This window comes from Hyperolius riggenbachi, chromosome 2 (assembly GCF_040937935.1).
Source record: "Hyperolius riggenbachi isolate aHypRig1 chromosome 2, aHypRig1.pri, whole genome shotgun sequence".
Lineage (NCBI taxonomy): Eukaryota > Metazoa > Chordata > Amphibia > Anura > Hyperoliidae > Hyperolius > Hyperolius riggenbachi.
The window spans coordinates 264814344-264827103 of NC_090647.1; the positions used below are offsets into that span (position 1 = coordinate 264814344).

Consider the following 12760-nt stretch of genomic DNA (forward strand, 5'->3'; position numbering starts at 1 on the left):
TCAAATCAGTGCATACCTTTCACTTGATCCCCCCCGATATGGACAAAACAGGCAGAGGCAGACCCAGAGGCAGGCCACCTGGCAGGTCTGTTCGAGGTCGTGCTGACATGATTTCGTACGGCCCTGGACCAAAGTACAGTGCTCAGAAGAAGGCACGTCCCATCAACCCCCATGATTGTCAGGACGTGGTTGACTATTTAACACAGAACACCTCATCTTCTGCAGCCACCAGCGCTACTACAAGCACCACAACCGCTGCATTTGACACTTTGCAGGAGTTATTTGGTGGGGAATTAACTGATTCACAACCATTATTGTTTCAACAAGATGAAGGCACTAAGCAAGTTACACCACCTCATATGTCTGAGTTAGGCAACACTATGGACGTAAGGTGTGAGGAGGAGGATGATGAAGTACCTGCTGTTGGTGCAGTTTTGGAGGTGTCGGATGCAAGCGAAGCTGGGGAGGATGATTATGATGATGATGATTATGATGATACAGATGCCACGTGGGTTCCCAATAGAGGAGATGAACAGGGTGACAGTTTAGAGGGGGAGTCAGAGAGGAGTAGGAGGAGACGAGTCCCTGAAAGAAGCAGGGGAGCTCGTCATCAGAAACAGCTGGTGGCAGTGTCCGGCACCATGTATCGCCACCTATGGACATCCAGCCAACATGCCCTTCAACGTCAGCTGCTGACGCCACCATAGTGCTCAGCGGTGTGGAAATTTTTTTGTGTGTCTTCCTCAGATCAGAGCAATGCCATCTGTTCTCTCTGCTGCCAAAAATTGAGCCATGGAAAGGCCAACACCTGCGTAGGGACAACTGCCTTACAAAGGCACATGGAGAAAAACTGCAATGGCAAGACCACCTGAGGAAAAGCAGCACACAAAAGCAAAGCCACCCTCCTTCTCCTCTTCCTCCTTCAGGTGCATCATCTTCAGCCGCTCTCTCTCTTGCACCTTCACAATCACAGCCACCCTCCTCCACTCCGCATCTCACCTTGAGTGGTTCCTGCTACTCTGCCCACAGCAGCAGCCAGGTGTCCGTGAGGGAAATCTTTGAGCGGAAGAAGGCAATGTTTGCCAGTCACCCCCTTGCCCGGCGTCTGACAGCTAGCTTGGCGGAACTGTTAGCTCGCCAGCTGTTACCATACCAGCTGGTGGACTCTTAAGGCCTTCCGAAAATTTGTGGCCATTGGGACACCGCAGTGGAAGATACCAGGCCGCAATTATTTCTCAAAAAAGGCGATACCCAAACTGTTGAAGTTGAAAGGCAAGTGGTGTCATCTCTGGCACACAACGTTGGGTCAAGGGTCCATCTGCCTGGTCTGCCAAGCACGGGCAGGTACATTACTTACACAGCCCATTGGGTCAACCTGGTAACCGCTGGCAAGCAGGGAGTACGTGGCTGTGCAGCGGACCTAGTTGTGACACCTCCACGGCTTGCAGGCAGGCCCGCGGCCACCTCCTCTCCTCCTGCTACATCCTCTTCGATGTCGTCCTCCTCCTTCTCCTTGGCTGAGTGGCAGTTCAACTCTACTGGTGCTGTGATCTACTCTCCAGCTACACAGCCCCAGCTCCCCAGGGCCTATGCTGCATGCCAGGTACGACGGTGTCACGCCATCTTAGACAAGTCTTGCCTCAAAGTGGAGAGTCACACTGTAGCAACTCTCCTGGCTGCTCTTAACAAACAGGTGGATCAGTGGCTGACCCTGCACCAACTGGAGATCGGCAACGTAGTGTGTTTTAACAGCAGCAATCTCATTTCGGCTTTGAATTTGGGAAAGTTGACGCATGTACCCTGCATGGCACATGTGCTGAATCTAATTCAGAGATTTGTGTGTAAGTACACAGGCTTACAGGACATCCTGAAGCTGTCCAGGAAGGTGTGTGGGAATTTGAGGCAGTCTTACACAGCCCTAGCACGCTTTGCCGATATTCAGCAGAGAAACAACTTGCCGGTGAGACGCTTGATTTGCTATAGCCCGAATTCAACGCTCCTGATGTTAAACCGCCTGCTACAACAGATGAAAGCCGTCAAACAGTATCTCTACAACTACAGTCAAAGGACATGCTCTGGGGAGATAAGGATGTTCTGGCCAAAGTACTGGACACTCATGCAAAATTCCTGCATGTTCATGCGGCCGTTTGAGGAGGTGACAAACCTGGTGAGTCGCAGTGAAGGCGCCATCAGCGACTTGATCTCATATGCTTTCTTCCTGGAGCGTGCCGTGCGTAGAGTGGTGGATCAAGCTGTGGAGGAGCGTGAACAGGAACAGGAGGAGGAGTTGTGGGATCAATTCTCATCAGAACCAGATGTTTCCTCAACACCTGCGGCAGCACAGGGGGGAGGAGGTGGAGGAAGAGTCGTGTGGGGAAGAGGAATCAGATAAGGAAGTTTTTTTTTTTTTTTGGAGGAGGAGGCGGAAGAACAAACGCAGCAGGCGTTGCAGGGGGCTTGTGCTGCTCAACTTTCCCGTGGTATTGTTCGTGGCTGGGGGGAGGAGGAGAACTTACCTGACATCATTGAGGAAGAGCAAGAGGAGATGGATAGTACATCCAGCAGTGGCTGGATAGTGTACTGGTTAAGGGCTCTGCCTTTGACATGGGAGACCAGGGTTCGAATCCTGGCTAGGTCAAGACAAGTACCTATTCAGTAAGGAGTTCAAGGCAAGACTCCCTAACACTGTAGGGTGGCCTCCTGAGCGCGTCCCAGTGGCTGCAGCTCTTGATCGCTTTGAGTCCAACAGGAGAAAAGCGCTATACAAATGTTCAGATTATTATAGATTATTATCTGCATCCAAATTTGTGCAGATGGCGTCTTTTATGCTGTCCAGCCTGTTGAGGGACCCCCGTATAAAAAAACTCAAGGGGAATGAGCTGTACTGGGTGGCCACACTACTAGACCCTCGGTATAGGCACAAAGTGGTGGAGATGTTTCCAAATCACCAGAAGGCAGAAAGGATGCAGCACTTGCAGAACAAGCTGGCAACTAGGCTTTACAGTGTGTTTAAGGGTGATGTCACAGCACAACGGAATAAAGGTACCACTGCCAGTAATCCTTCTCCCATGTCCATGCAGGTGAGGACAGGACGCTCTAGTGATCTTATGGTGATGTTGGACATGCAGACATTCTTTAGTCCAACGTCTCGCCTTAGCCTTTCCAGAACCACCCTCCACCAATGCCTCGACCGGCAGGTAGCCGACTACCTGGCCTTAAGTGTCGATGTAGACACTGTGAGCAGCAATGAACCCCTGGACTACTGGGTGTGCAGGCTTGACCTGTGGCCAAAGCTGTCCCAATTTGCCATCCAACTTTTGTCTTGCCCTGCCTCAAGCGTCCTGTCAGAAAGGACCTTCAGCGCATCTGGAGGCAGTGTCACTGAGAAGAGAAGTCGCCTAGGTCAAAAAAGTGATCAGTACCTCACCTTTATCAAAATGAATGAGGCATGGATCCCGGAGGGCTACTGCCCGCCCTAAGACTAAGTCAGTCCCCACACACAGCATCTGTGCCTGCACGCCGTGTGACTGGCTGCCTGCCCCAAGACTAAGTCGCTCCCCACACAGCATCTCTGCCTGCAGGCCGCTTGACTGCCTTCTCCACCACCATCAACAGGGTCCAGGACTCCAGGCAGATTCCTGAATTTTTAAGGCAGCAGCCACTATAATGCTAACTAGCAGCGGCCGCTATAATAATTTTTCTAGTACGTGTACATGCCTGCCTAATTTTTCTGGCTGCACTGCAGCTGCAACAACAAAACAAAAGGCATGTGTCAATTCCCCTTCATGATCGTTACCTTGCCGCGGTGAAGGGTCTTACGTATCACCAATGAAGCAATGACTGACGGCTATATGAGTGTCTCGGGGGAGCACACCCAAGATTATAAGGTCGTAGCTTCATTGTGGACAGACCAAATTCAAACAGCTGGGCAGTCACTGTTGTTCTCTCATTGAGCTACCTCAGCCCGGCGACCATATGGGCTTGAAAACCGCCATGGCCTGCACTCTCACCATCACCATGGTCCGCACCAGTCCAGCACAGCCGTCACTACACAAACAGCTGTTTGCGGTGCGTTACACAGTGAGTTTGGTCTGTCAGTGTGAAGCAGTACTCTAATTACACTCCCTGATTGATGTATACACATGCAAGATGTAAAGCATGTAAATTTAAAGCACTTTAGGCCTCCAATTTAGCATGCAATGTGATGATTTCTGCCCTTAAAATGCTGCTGTGCATCAAATCCAGATTTTTCCCCGGGACTTTTGGCATGTATCCCACTCCCCCATGCAAAAACTCAGATGTTAGACCCCTTGAAACATCTTTTCCATCACTTTTGTGGCCAGCATAAATGTTTCTAGTTTTTAAAGTTCGCATCCCCATTGAAGTCTATTGCGGTTCGAAAAGTTTGCGTGAACCGAACTTTTTGCAGAAGTTCGCGTTCGAGGTTTGCGAACCAAAAATCGGAGGTTCGATCCATCTCTAGTGCCAATATTTTATTTGAAAATATAAGTGCATTTTTTCAGGTTTGTGTCCATCACGAATTACAAGCCCGTAAATTAAAAATGTATAGTAATATACCCTCTGGACATAAATATTTAAAAAGTTTAGTCCCTAAGGTAACTACTTATATATTTTTTTTTAATGTATTTTTTTTTCTATACAAAAAAAAAATGTTTGGGTACTATGAGAGGGTGTAGGGGGGAAATAGTTAATTATACAACTCAGTGTGGGGATTTTTATTATATAAAAACGAATTTTGGTGTAATTTACTATTTGGCCACAAGATGTCCTCAGTCATTTCCGATTCATGTACGTAAGTATGTGAATCGGAAGTAATCCGCGGTACTTAACAACAGAAAGATACAATGAATGCCGGCGTCTCATAGACACCGGCATTCATTGAATTAGGGACTTAGATTAATGAATGGCAACTGCGTTCCCATTCATTCATCTCCCTGCTAACCAGCAGTAATGGTGGTGCGCACGTGAGTGCGCAGGAGCGAGTGGCGCCCGCACGCCGCTGCAGACTTGTATTCACGACCCTGGTGCACCCGGCAACCTTTTCCAGGCTGTGAATATACTGCCCGGCTTGCGCCAAGTAGTTAAAGGAGAACTGTAGTGAGAGGTATATGGAGGCTGCCATGTATGGTACAAGATATAAGGTGGATTTGTAGAATACACCTACCATTCATACCAGCAACATCCTGGGCCAGATTTGTACTTTTTAACGCACCAAGGCCACTATCACTAGCTGCCCCCTGACCAACAGCAAACCCCCACACCACCCACATACACACACTTTTGTTGATCCCAGTAATCAATTTGTATCGACCTTCCGATTGATCGATTGGACAGTGTTGATGGTATTGATAGTGCCAATCACTGGTGGTGCTACACTGGGGCACACTGGGCACTGTAACATACAACTAACTGTCTCCAGGCTCCAGGAGCATATACTGAACAGTGTATGGTCTGTAAAAAACCTTTCCATGTCGGCTTGAGTCTTTGTAGGCATTAAGTAAACCAAGGGACACAATACTTGCAAGATCTCTTGTAATTAATGTATCTGGATGACACTTTTATATTTGCAAGGAAAAAAAAACCCTCTCTACTGCCTTCTGATTGTATAATCTAACACAACCAGTCAACAGGAATAGAGTCTGAAGAAGACTTACTAGCTGAAAATTTACGGTTTTTCATTTGAAGGAAGGAGTTTTGAATCAGGATGATACCATTTATTGGCTAACTTAGAGATGGATAAACAGTGAGCTTTCGGCTTATAAAAAGCCTTCGTCGGACTGGTTCCTGACCAGAACTGAAAAACACAGCTTATATACACTGATATACAGAGGAGAAACATTCTTTCGCAAACATAAATGTAATTAGATGCCTCAACTGTTACAGAGGAGGTTTTCCCAGGCATCCTGGCTAAATTGATAAGATCAATATCAACATGACATGAAGCAGACTCAGGTGATGGGGAGACATCGTAAATTCCGAGTTCAAATTGTGACTGGGCTGGTTACATGCACCATTAATTCTAAGTTTAAGAGAATTGTGGCATTTAAAGCCAGCACATGAAAGCAAATAAAATGAATACTGACAGTGAAAACCATCTTACACAGCATATAGCACAAAAATGAATGAAAAGATAGAAGAATTAAAATAATTGTGGCATTTAAAACCGATCGTACCAGCACAAGAAGTTAGAGTCCTTGTTTAAACCATCTTCTACCATTTTGAACCAATGTATAAACTTTGTTTCTTGTGTTAGTCTCATGTTTCCCGATTTGAAGTCACCCATTAACCACTTTACCCCCGCGCGTACGTATTTCTCCGCCCCTGTTTCCATCCTTTAACAACCAGGGACGGAGAAATACGTACTTTCCGCGTTCCCGACGCTGTCCGCGCTCCCGCTCGTAAACACGCCGCCCGCCGCTAGTAAACACGCCGCCGCCCGCTCGCCCAGAGATCAATGAACGGGAAAATCCATTCCCGTTCGTTGATCTAAGCCCCGCAATGATCCGCTGCTCTCCTATGGGCAGCGCGATCATTGTGAGAAAAAACTCACGTGTCCAGCCTCCTTATACTTCCTCCAAGCTTCCGGAAGGAAGCTTGGAGGTCGCATTAAAACAAAAAGTAACTGTGGCCATCTTGTGGCCAAATAGTAAACTACACCCTACACATTTTTCACATACAAATAAATGACTTTTACACATAAAATTAACTCATTACCTCCCACACGCCATGACTTATGTCAAGAGGGTATAACACTGTTACTTTATAAACTATGGGCTTGTAATTAGGGATGGACGCAAAAATGAAAAAAATGCACCTTTATTTCCAAATAAAATATTGGCGCCAAACATTGTGATAGGGACATAATTTAAATGGTTTTATAACCGGGACAAAAGGGCAAATACATTTCATGGGTTTTAATTACAGTAGCATGCATTATTTAAAAACTATAATGGCCGAAAACTGAAAAATAATTATTTTTTTCCCCACATTTTTCCTATTTTCCCATTAAAACACATTTAGAAAAAAAAATTCTTGGCATAATGTCCCACCTAAAGAAAGCCTAATTGGTGGCAGAAAAAACAAGATATAGTTCATTTCATCGCGATAAGTAATGATAAAGTTATAGACGAATGAATGGAAGGAGCGCTGAAAGGTGAAAATTGCTCTGGTGCTCAGGGGGTAAAACCCCTCAGTGGTGAAGTGGTTAATACAGTGACGCGAAAATCGCTTAAAATGTGTACAGGTAAACAAAAGTGTGTTGGTATCGGGAGATCAGTATATTTTGTAATATCCTTTTTTCTGCTGTTAATAGTGGATCTGTGGTGTGTCATGCGATCACGCAGTGGTTGACTTGTTTCTCCCACATAAATTCCTTTGGGGCATTTTGCACACATGATCACGTATACCACATTAGATGAGTCACAGGAAAAGGTGCCTTGTACTTTGTATTCCTGTTGTGTACCTGGTATTAGTATCCTGTCAGTGGAATGGATGTGTTTACAGGTCCCACACCTTTTCCCTCCGCAGGGGAATGTTCCATTCTGTTCTGGCCTGTTTTATGCTGGGATTACACGATGCGTTTTTGCGTTCGTTTTTGCCGTCGTTTTCGCTTTCGTTCGATTCTACTCTCGATTCACTGCTCAATTCTCCTCTCGATTCCTTATCTTTTCTTATCAATTACATTCACTTGAATGAGGAGAATCGAAACGAAAGTAGAATCGACCAGATCCAACAGGTTGGAATTTATCTATCGAACCCATCTATCTAAAGTAAAAACTTAACGTGTATTCCCAGCATAAGGCACTCCTCACTATCATCTGTTTAAGATTGGGTGACTTTCGGAACGCTAGGAGGGGAGGTTCAGGGAATATCTTTTTCAGTCTCTGATCCTTGTGTAGAACAGGATGAAGTTCTTTTGCAATCTTTCTTAAGATTTCCAGGCGTGGGTTGTAGGTGACTACCAGTGGGACACGGCTCTTTTCCTGGTTCTGCTTGTACTCCAGGAGCTGAGTCCTAGGGATGTTGTTAGCTTTCTTGATTTGGGTCTCAGCCATTAGAGGATTGTATCCCTGTTTAATGAAATTCTTCTTCAGGTAACCCAGGTGTTTGTCTTTGTCATCCCTGTCAGAACAGATCCGATTGCATCTTATTGCCTGGCTGTAAATTATGGAATTCTTTATATGTTTGGGGTGGAAACTGTCATACCTGAGGTATGAGGGACGATCCGTCGGTTTGCGGTACATGGACATTTGTAAGCTGTTCTCTCTGATGTATATGGTGGTGTCAAGAAAGTTAATCTCCCTGTGAGAGTAGCTCAGTTTCAGTTTGGTTGTGGGATGGAAGGCATTGAACTTCCTGTGAAATTGGATAAGATCCTCCTCACTTGCAGACCAGGTGATCAAGATGTCGTCTATAAAACGGAAGTAGGCCATTGGTTTTATATGACAAGTATCCAGGTATTCTTCTTCAATCTTTGCCATGAAGAGATTTGCGTACTGCGGTGCAAACCGTGAGCCCATTGCCACTCCCATTTGCTGTAAATAGAGGTCCTCCCCAAAAGTGAAATAATTGTGGTTGAGAACGAATCTCATCAGTCCAGCAATTGGCTTTATAGGTGTGCCCAAACCTTGAAGATATTTGCGACAGGCTGCAATACCATCATTATGGGGAATGTTGGTGTACAGAGACTCCACATCCATAGTGGCAAGAATAGTGCCTCCAGGCACTGGGCCGAAGGCTGCCAGTTGGTTCAGGAGGTGTGTAGTATCCTGTATGTAGCTGGGTCTTTTACAGACTAGAGGCTTCAAAATGTTTTCCAACCACCCTGAGATATTCTCTGTGAGAGTTCCATTCCCTGAGATTATGGGCCTGCCTGGGTTCCCCTCTTTGTGGATTTTGGGAAGCATGTAAAAGCAGGCTGTTCTCGGCTTTTTAGGGATAAGGGTCTGTACATGAAGCCTGGTGTTCGCAGGCAATTTCTTTACCATCCTATTGAGTGCCCTCTGGTGCCTTTTTGTTGGGTCCTCCTGTAATTTGGCATAGTGCATGGTGTTAGACAATTGTCTTTGTGCCTCCTGGATATAGTCATTGGTGTTCATGATGACTATGGCACCCCCTTTATCCGCTGGTTTAATAATAATGTCCTTATTCTCCTTAAGGGATGTGATAGCTTGTTGCTCTTGCAATGTTATGTTATGAGCCAATGTTTATCTTTTATTCAGAAACCTGTCAGAGATTTGGCGTCTCAATTTGTTGATGTATTTGTCCAGGGTAGGATTTTTTCCAGCTATAGGGGTCCATCCGCGTTTTTTTGTGGATCTGGTGTGTGTTGGCTCATTATCAGTAGTGTTGCAAGATTCCTTGTCATAGTAGTGTTCCTTGAGACGTAGCTTCCTGAAGAATTGTTCCATATCGCCACAGCGATTTGAAAAGCGCTGGCTATTGTTACCCTATGACGGTGTTCCCACAGCAGCGTTGGGATTTTTTCAAATTTTTTGGAGCGATTCTTTCAAAAATCGCTTCACAAACTGCTAGCGATTGCTATTGCGATTTTGTCGTGCACTAGCCCAGAGAGAGGCGGAGTGGAGAAATTGAGAATAGCCGGAGATGGAGCAGAGAGCTTATCTGTATTGCAGTCCTACATTACACAGAGACTACTTACCTGTAATAGGATTCCTGTCCCTGCCGGTCTCTAACACAAGTCAGAAAGCAGCCCTCCTGGAGTGTAGGGACTGTCAACATTTTTCCACTTGTTGATCACCTTATCTGCACATGCAGTCATTTTAACAATGGGGAGAGACCAGACAGATGTTTTCCCACAGACCCTCCAGGCAAGCTCTGCATTATGCTGTGTATATTTACCAGCTTGCCTGCCCTCTAATTGCACTTTTATCTGCTAGCTTAGTGTTTGACATTGCCTTACAACAACAAACCTGTATACACCAGGCACTGGACCAGCCCTAAATCACTGAATGAAAGACGACCTGGGGGGCAGTCCATGCCTGGCTGCTACACTCAGTATCTCTACATTCACTTAGTAGCAGTAGCAGAGAGAGAGAGAGAGAGAGAGAGAGAGAGAGGAACTGAATTAATCAGTGAAGAGCCAGGACTCAGGAGCTGATGCTGTACTCCGATGGATCCCTGACTGAGTGAGCTGGAACTGAGTAAGCTGGGAGGAGTGCCTTCTCTCACTGACTCATTCATTACTGTGGTTCTTTGAATCATTGAGCTGAAGGAACTGAATGAATCAGCTATGAGTGGAGTCAGGCGCTGCTTTTAGCTGCTGTTGTAATCTGACCCCTGAGTGAGCTGAGAGGCATTTATTCTCTCACTACTCAGTGCAACAGCGCTCTTCCCTCCTCCTGCCGCCCTAGGCAAAATTTTATAGCTGCCTGGTGGCTGAGACAGCTGTGTATGTGGTCACATGTGGGATGAGAACAACTTACTTGTCTAATGCGTTATTTCTATTGATACTTTTCTAATGAATCATTATTTTCTAGGCCAGTGGAAGAACTGGAGCTACATTCGCTGACCAGAAAAGTTCACATGCAGAGATCTCTGAATCTGAAGTTTTCAAGGAGGAAAGTGGTAAGTGGACTTGTGTAAATAAAATGTGTACAGTATAATATGCTCTAACTTAGGCTATTCCCCTTCAACCTCTTAAGTTTTACTACTTACTAGATAACCTAAACATGCACTGTACCTGTATGTATACCGCATACTTTTCCACCTCTTGTCCCCCCTCCCCCCATTCCTTCATATTGTAAGCTCACAAGGGCAGGGCTCTCTCGCCCTTTTCTGTCTTGGATTTTGCTGTTCATTGCGTAGCTTGCACTCTGTTATACATTTTATTCATCATGTTACATCTGTCATTGTAACCACCAGTTCTGTATTTTGTACCATTGTCCACATTTGATGTTTATCATTGTCTGTATCATCATGTACCCTTTGTTGTTTTCCACTTTGTACAGCACCACAGAATATGTTGGCACTTTTGAAATGAATAATAATAATAATAATAATATTATATACTATACTATACTGTGATCCTCCAAAACTACCTGTGCTGTGCGTAATAAGCTGATAACATGTACAGATATAATGAGTGAGGAGTATCTGCCTGTTTTCTTATCTGTGGCCTGAAGATTTTCTATCTCATGTATTTAAAAGGGACCTGAACTCATGCACAGGACACAAGGAAAACACAGATTAATCCACCCTGTTTGTGTTTAGAGTGAAGAGACTGTAATTCCCCGTCAGCTGCAAGTAATCACAATTGTAATTTGAGCTCTCAGATGTATCAGCACAGGAATCTTGACAACCTCAGCTAATTTGTAAACAGAGGAAGTTAAGCCTTTGTCTGCTTCCTTGAAAGCAGGAAAGTAGACGCACTGCAGATTTACTGCAGGAGTTCTGTGGGCTGCAACACAAATGTTTTTTTTTCTGTAAAGACTATTATGCTGTTGCTTATCTTTTACAGCAGAGAGGAAGTTCTGAGTTCTGGTCATCTTTAATCTATAATTGAGCACACAAGGGCTCTGTACCCTGCATTTGCCTCCCTCAGTTTCTGTCAGAACAATTGTTGGTTCCTCTGAAACATTTGTTCTGCTTCCATTTATCATTTACAGTGCTGGTGTGTGACTGGTTGCTACTGGTAACAAATACAGACAGAAGTTCCCACACATGAGGTTCAGGGCTACAGTTTTATATATATTTTTTAGTGGTGCCCATTATTCATTTGTCCAGTATTGCCTAATGTGAGATGGTGATCCAATGGGAGCATCTTAATGAGGTTGGAAGTGAAAGCAGAATTTATGACTGAAGCCAGAGTCTCACTCCACACACTTAAGAAAAAAGGCAATTTCAGAATAAAGAATTATAGTGAACCCTGACACAGAGCAGTCATAACACAGGAATGCGAGCAATGTTTTCACAGCTTTGCTGTACTTCACAGAATTTGGTGACAGGTTCACTTTAAGATTGTTTTTGGTGACAGCAAATGCAAATGTGTATGTAGCTTAGGAGACAAATATCTTCATGACAATGATGTCTTTATACCTGTGCTCTATTACAGGGGACACAATGAACTCTTATTCCAGCATCGAAGGTGCAGTTATCTTACCTGACATTGCTTCTGGAGAGAATGATACAAAAAAGCTGGACTTAAAAGTGTGTCTACCTGTGGAAGCGACCAATGTTGTGGGGGAGATCCTATCCACTAAACAGCTTATTATACGAAGAGGTTTAGCATTGGTCTTGTCCGCAAGCATACTTATAACTGGTATTGTAGTAAAAGTCCTCACCACTAACCACTAAAGCCTGGTTCACACAATAATTGGCCAGTTTCACCATTTCTATACAGTATGAGTGCTTACCTACACAATCTGTTTATAGTTTCATAGTATTCATGCACCCTTCACGCACTCTCCGCTCTGCAAATAAAGTGAATTTGGTTATTCTCAGGATCCAACTAAAAACATTTAGTGCATGGAGCTTTTCCCATGCAGCCCCTACTCTATGAAACTCACTTCCACAATCAGTGTCTCTGGACAGCTTTAAGAAGGTGCTAAAAACCCACCTCTCTTCCCCAGCCTTTGCAGAACACAGGGTCACAGCGATTTGTGTCTCCAGGGAAAAAAACGCTATAAAAATAGTATTATTATTCAAAATCTTTTGGCCCTCATACTAGATGGAGTTGGTAAACTTGGTCAGTAATTGGCCAATCAAAATTGGATGTGTG

The 12760-nt window shown here is 44.9% G+C and overlaps 1 protein-coding gene across 1 annotated transcript in view; it reads left to right on the top strand.

Moving 5' to 3' along the window:
• Window positions 1–12760, top strand: part of LOC137544962 (multidrug and toxin extrusion protein 2-like) — a 115969-nt gene that overhangs the window by 86591 nt on the left and 16618 nt on the right. Inside the window, exons 16-17 of the mRNA XM_068266060.1 lie at window positions 10521–10608; window positions 12095–12262. Of these exons, the coding sequence (XP_068122161.1) occupies window positions 10521–10608; window positions 12095–12262 (256 nt within the window). The remainder of the gene's footprint in view (window positions 1–10520; window positions 10609–12094; window positions 12263–12760) is intronic.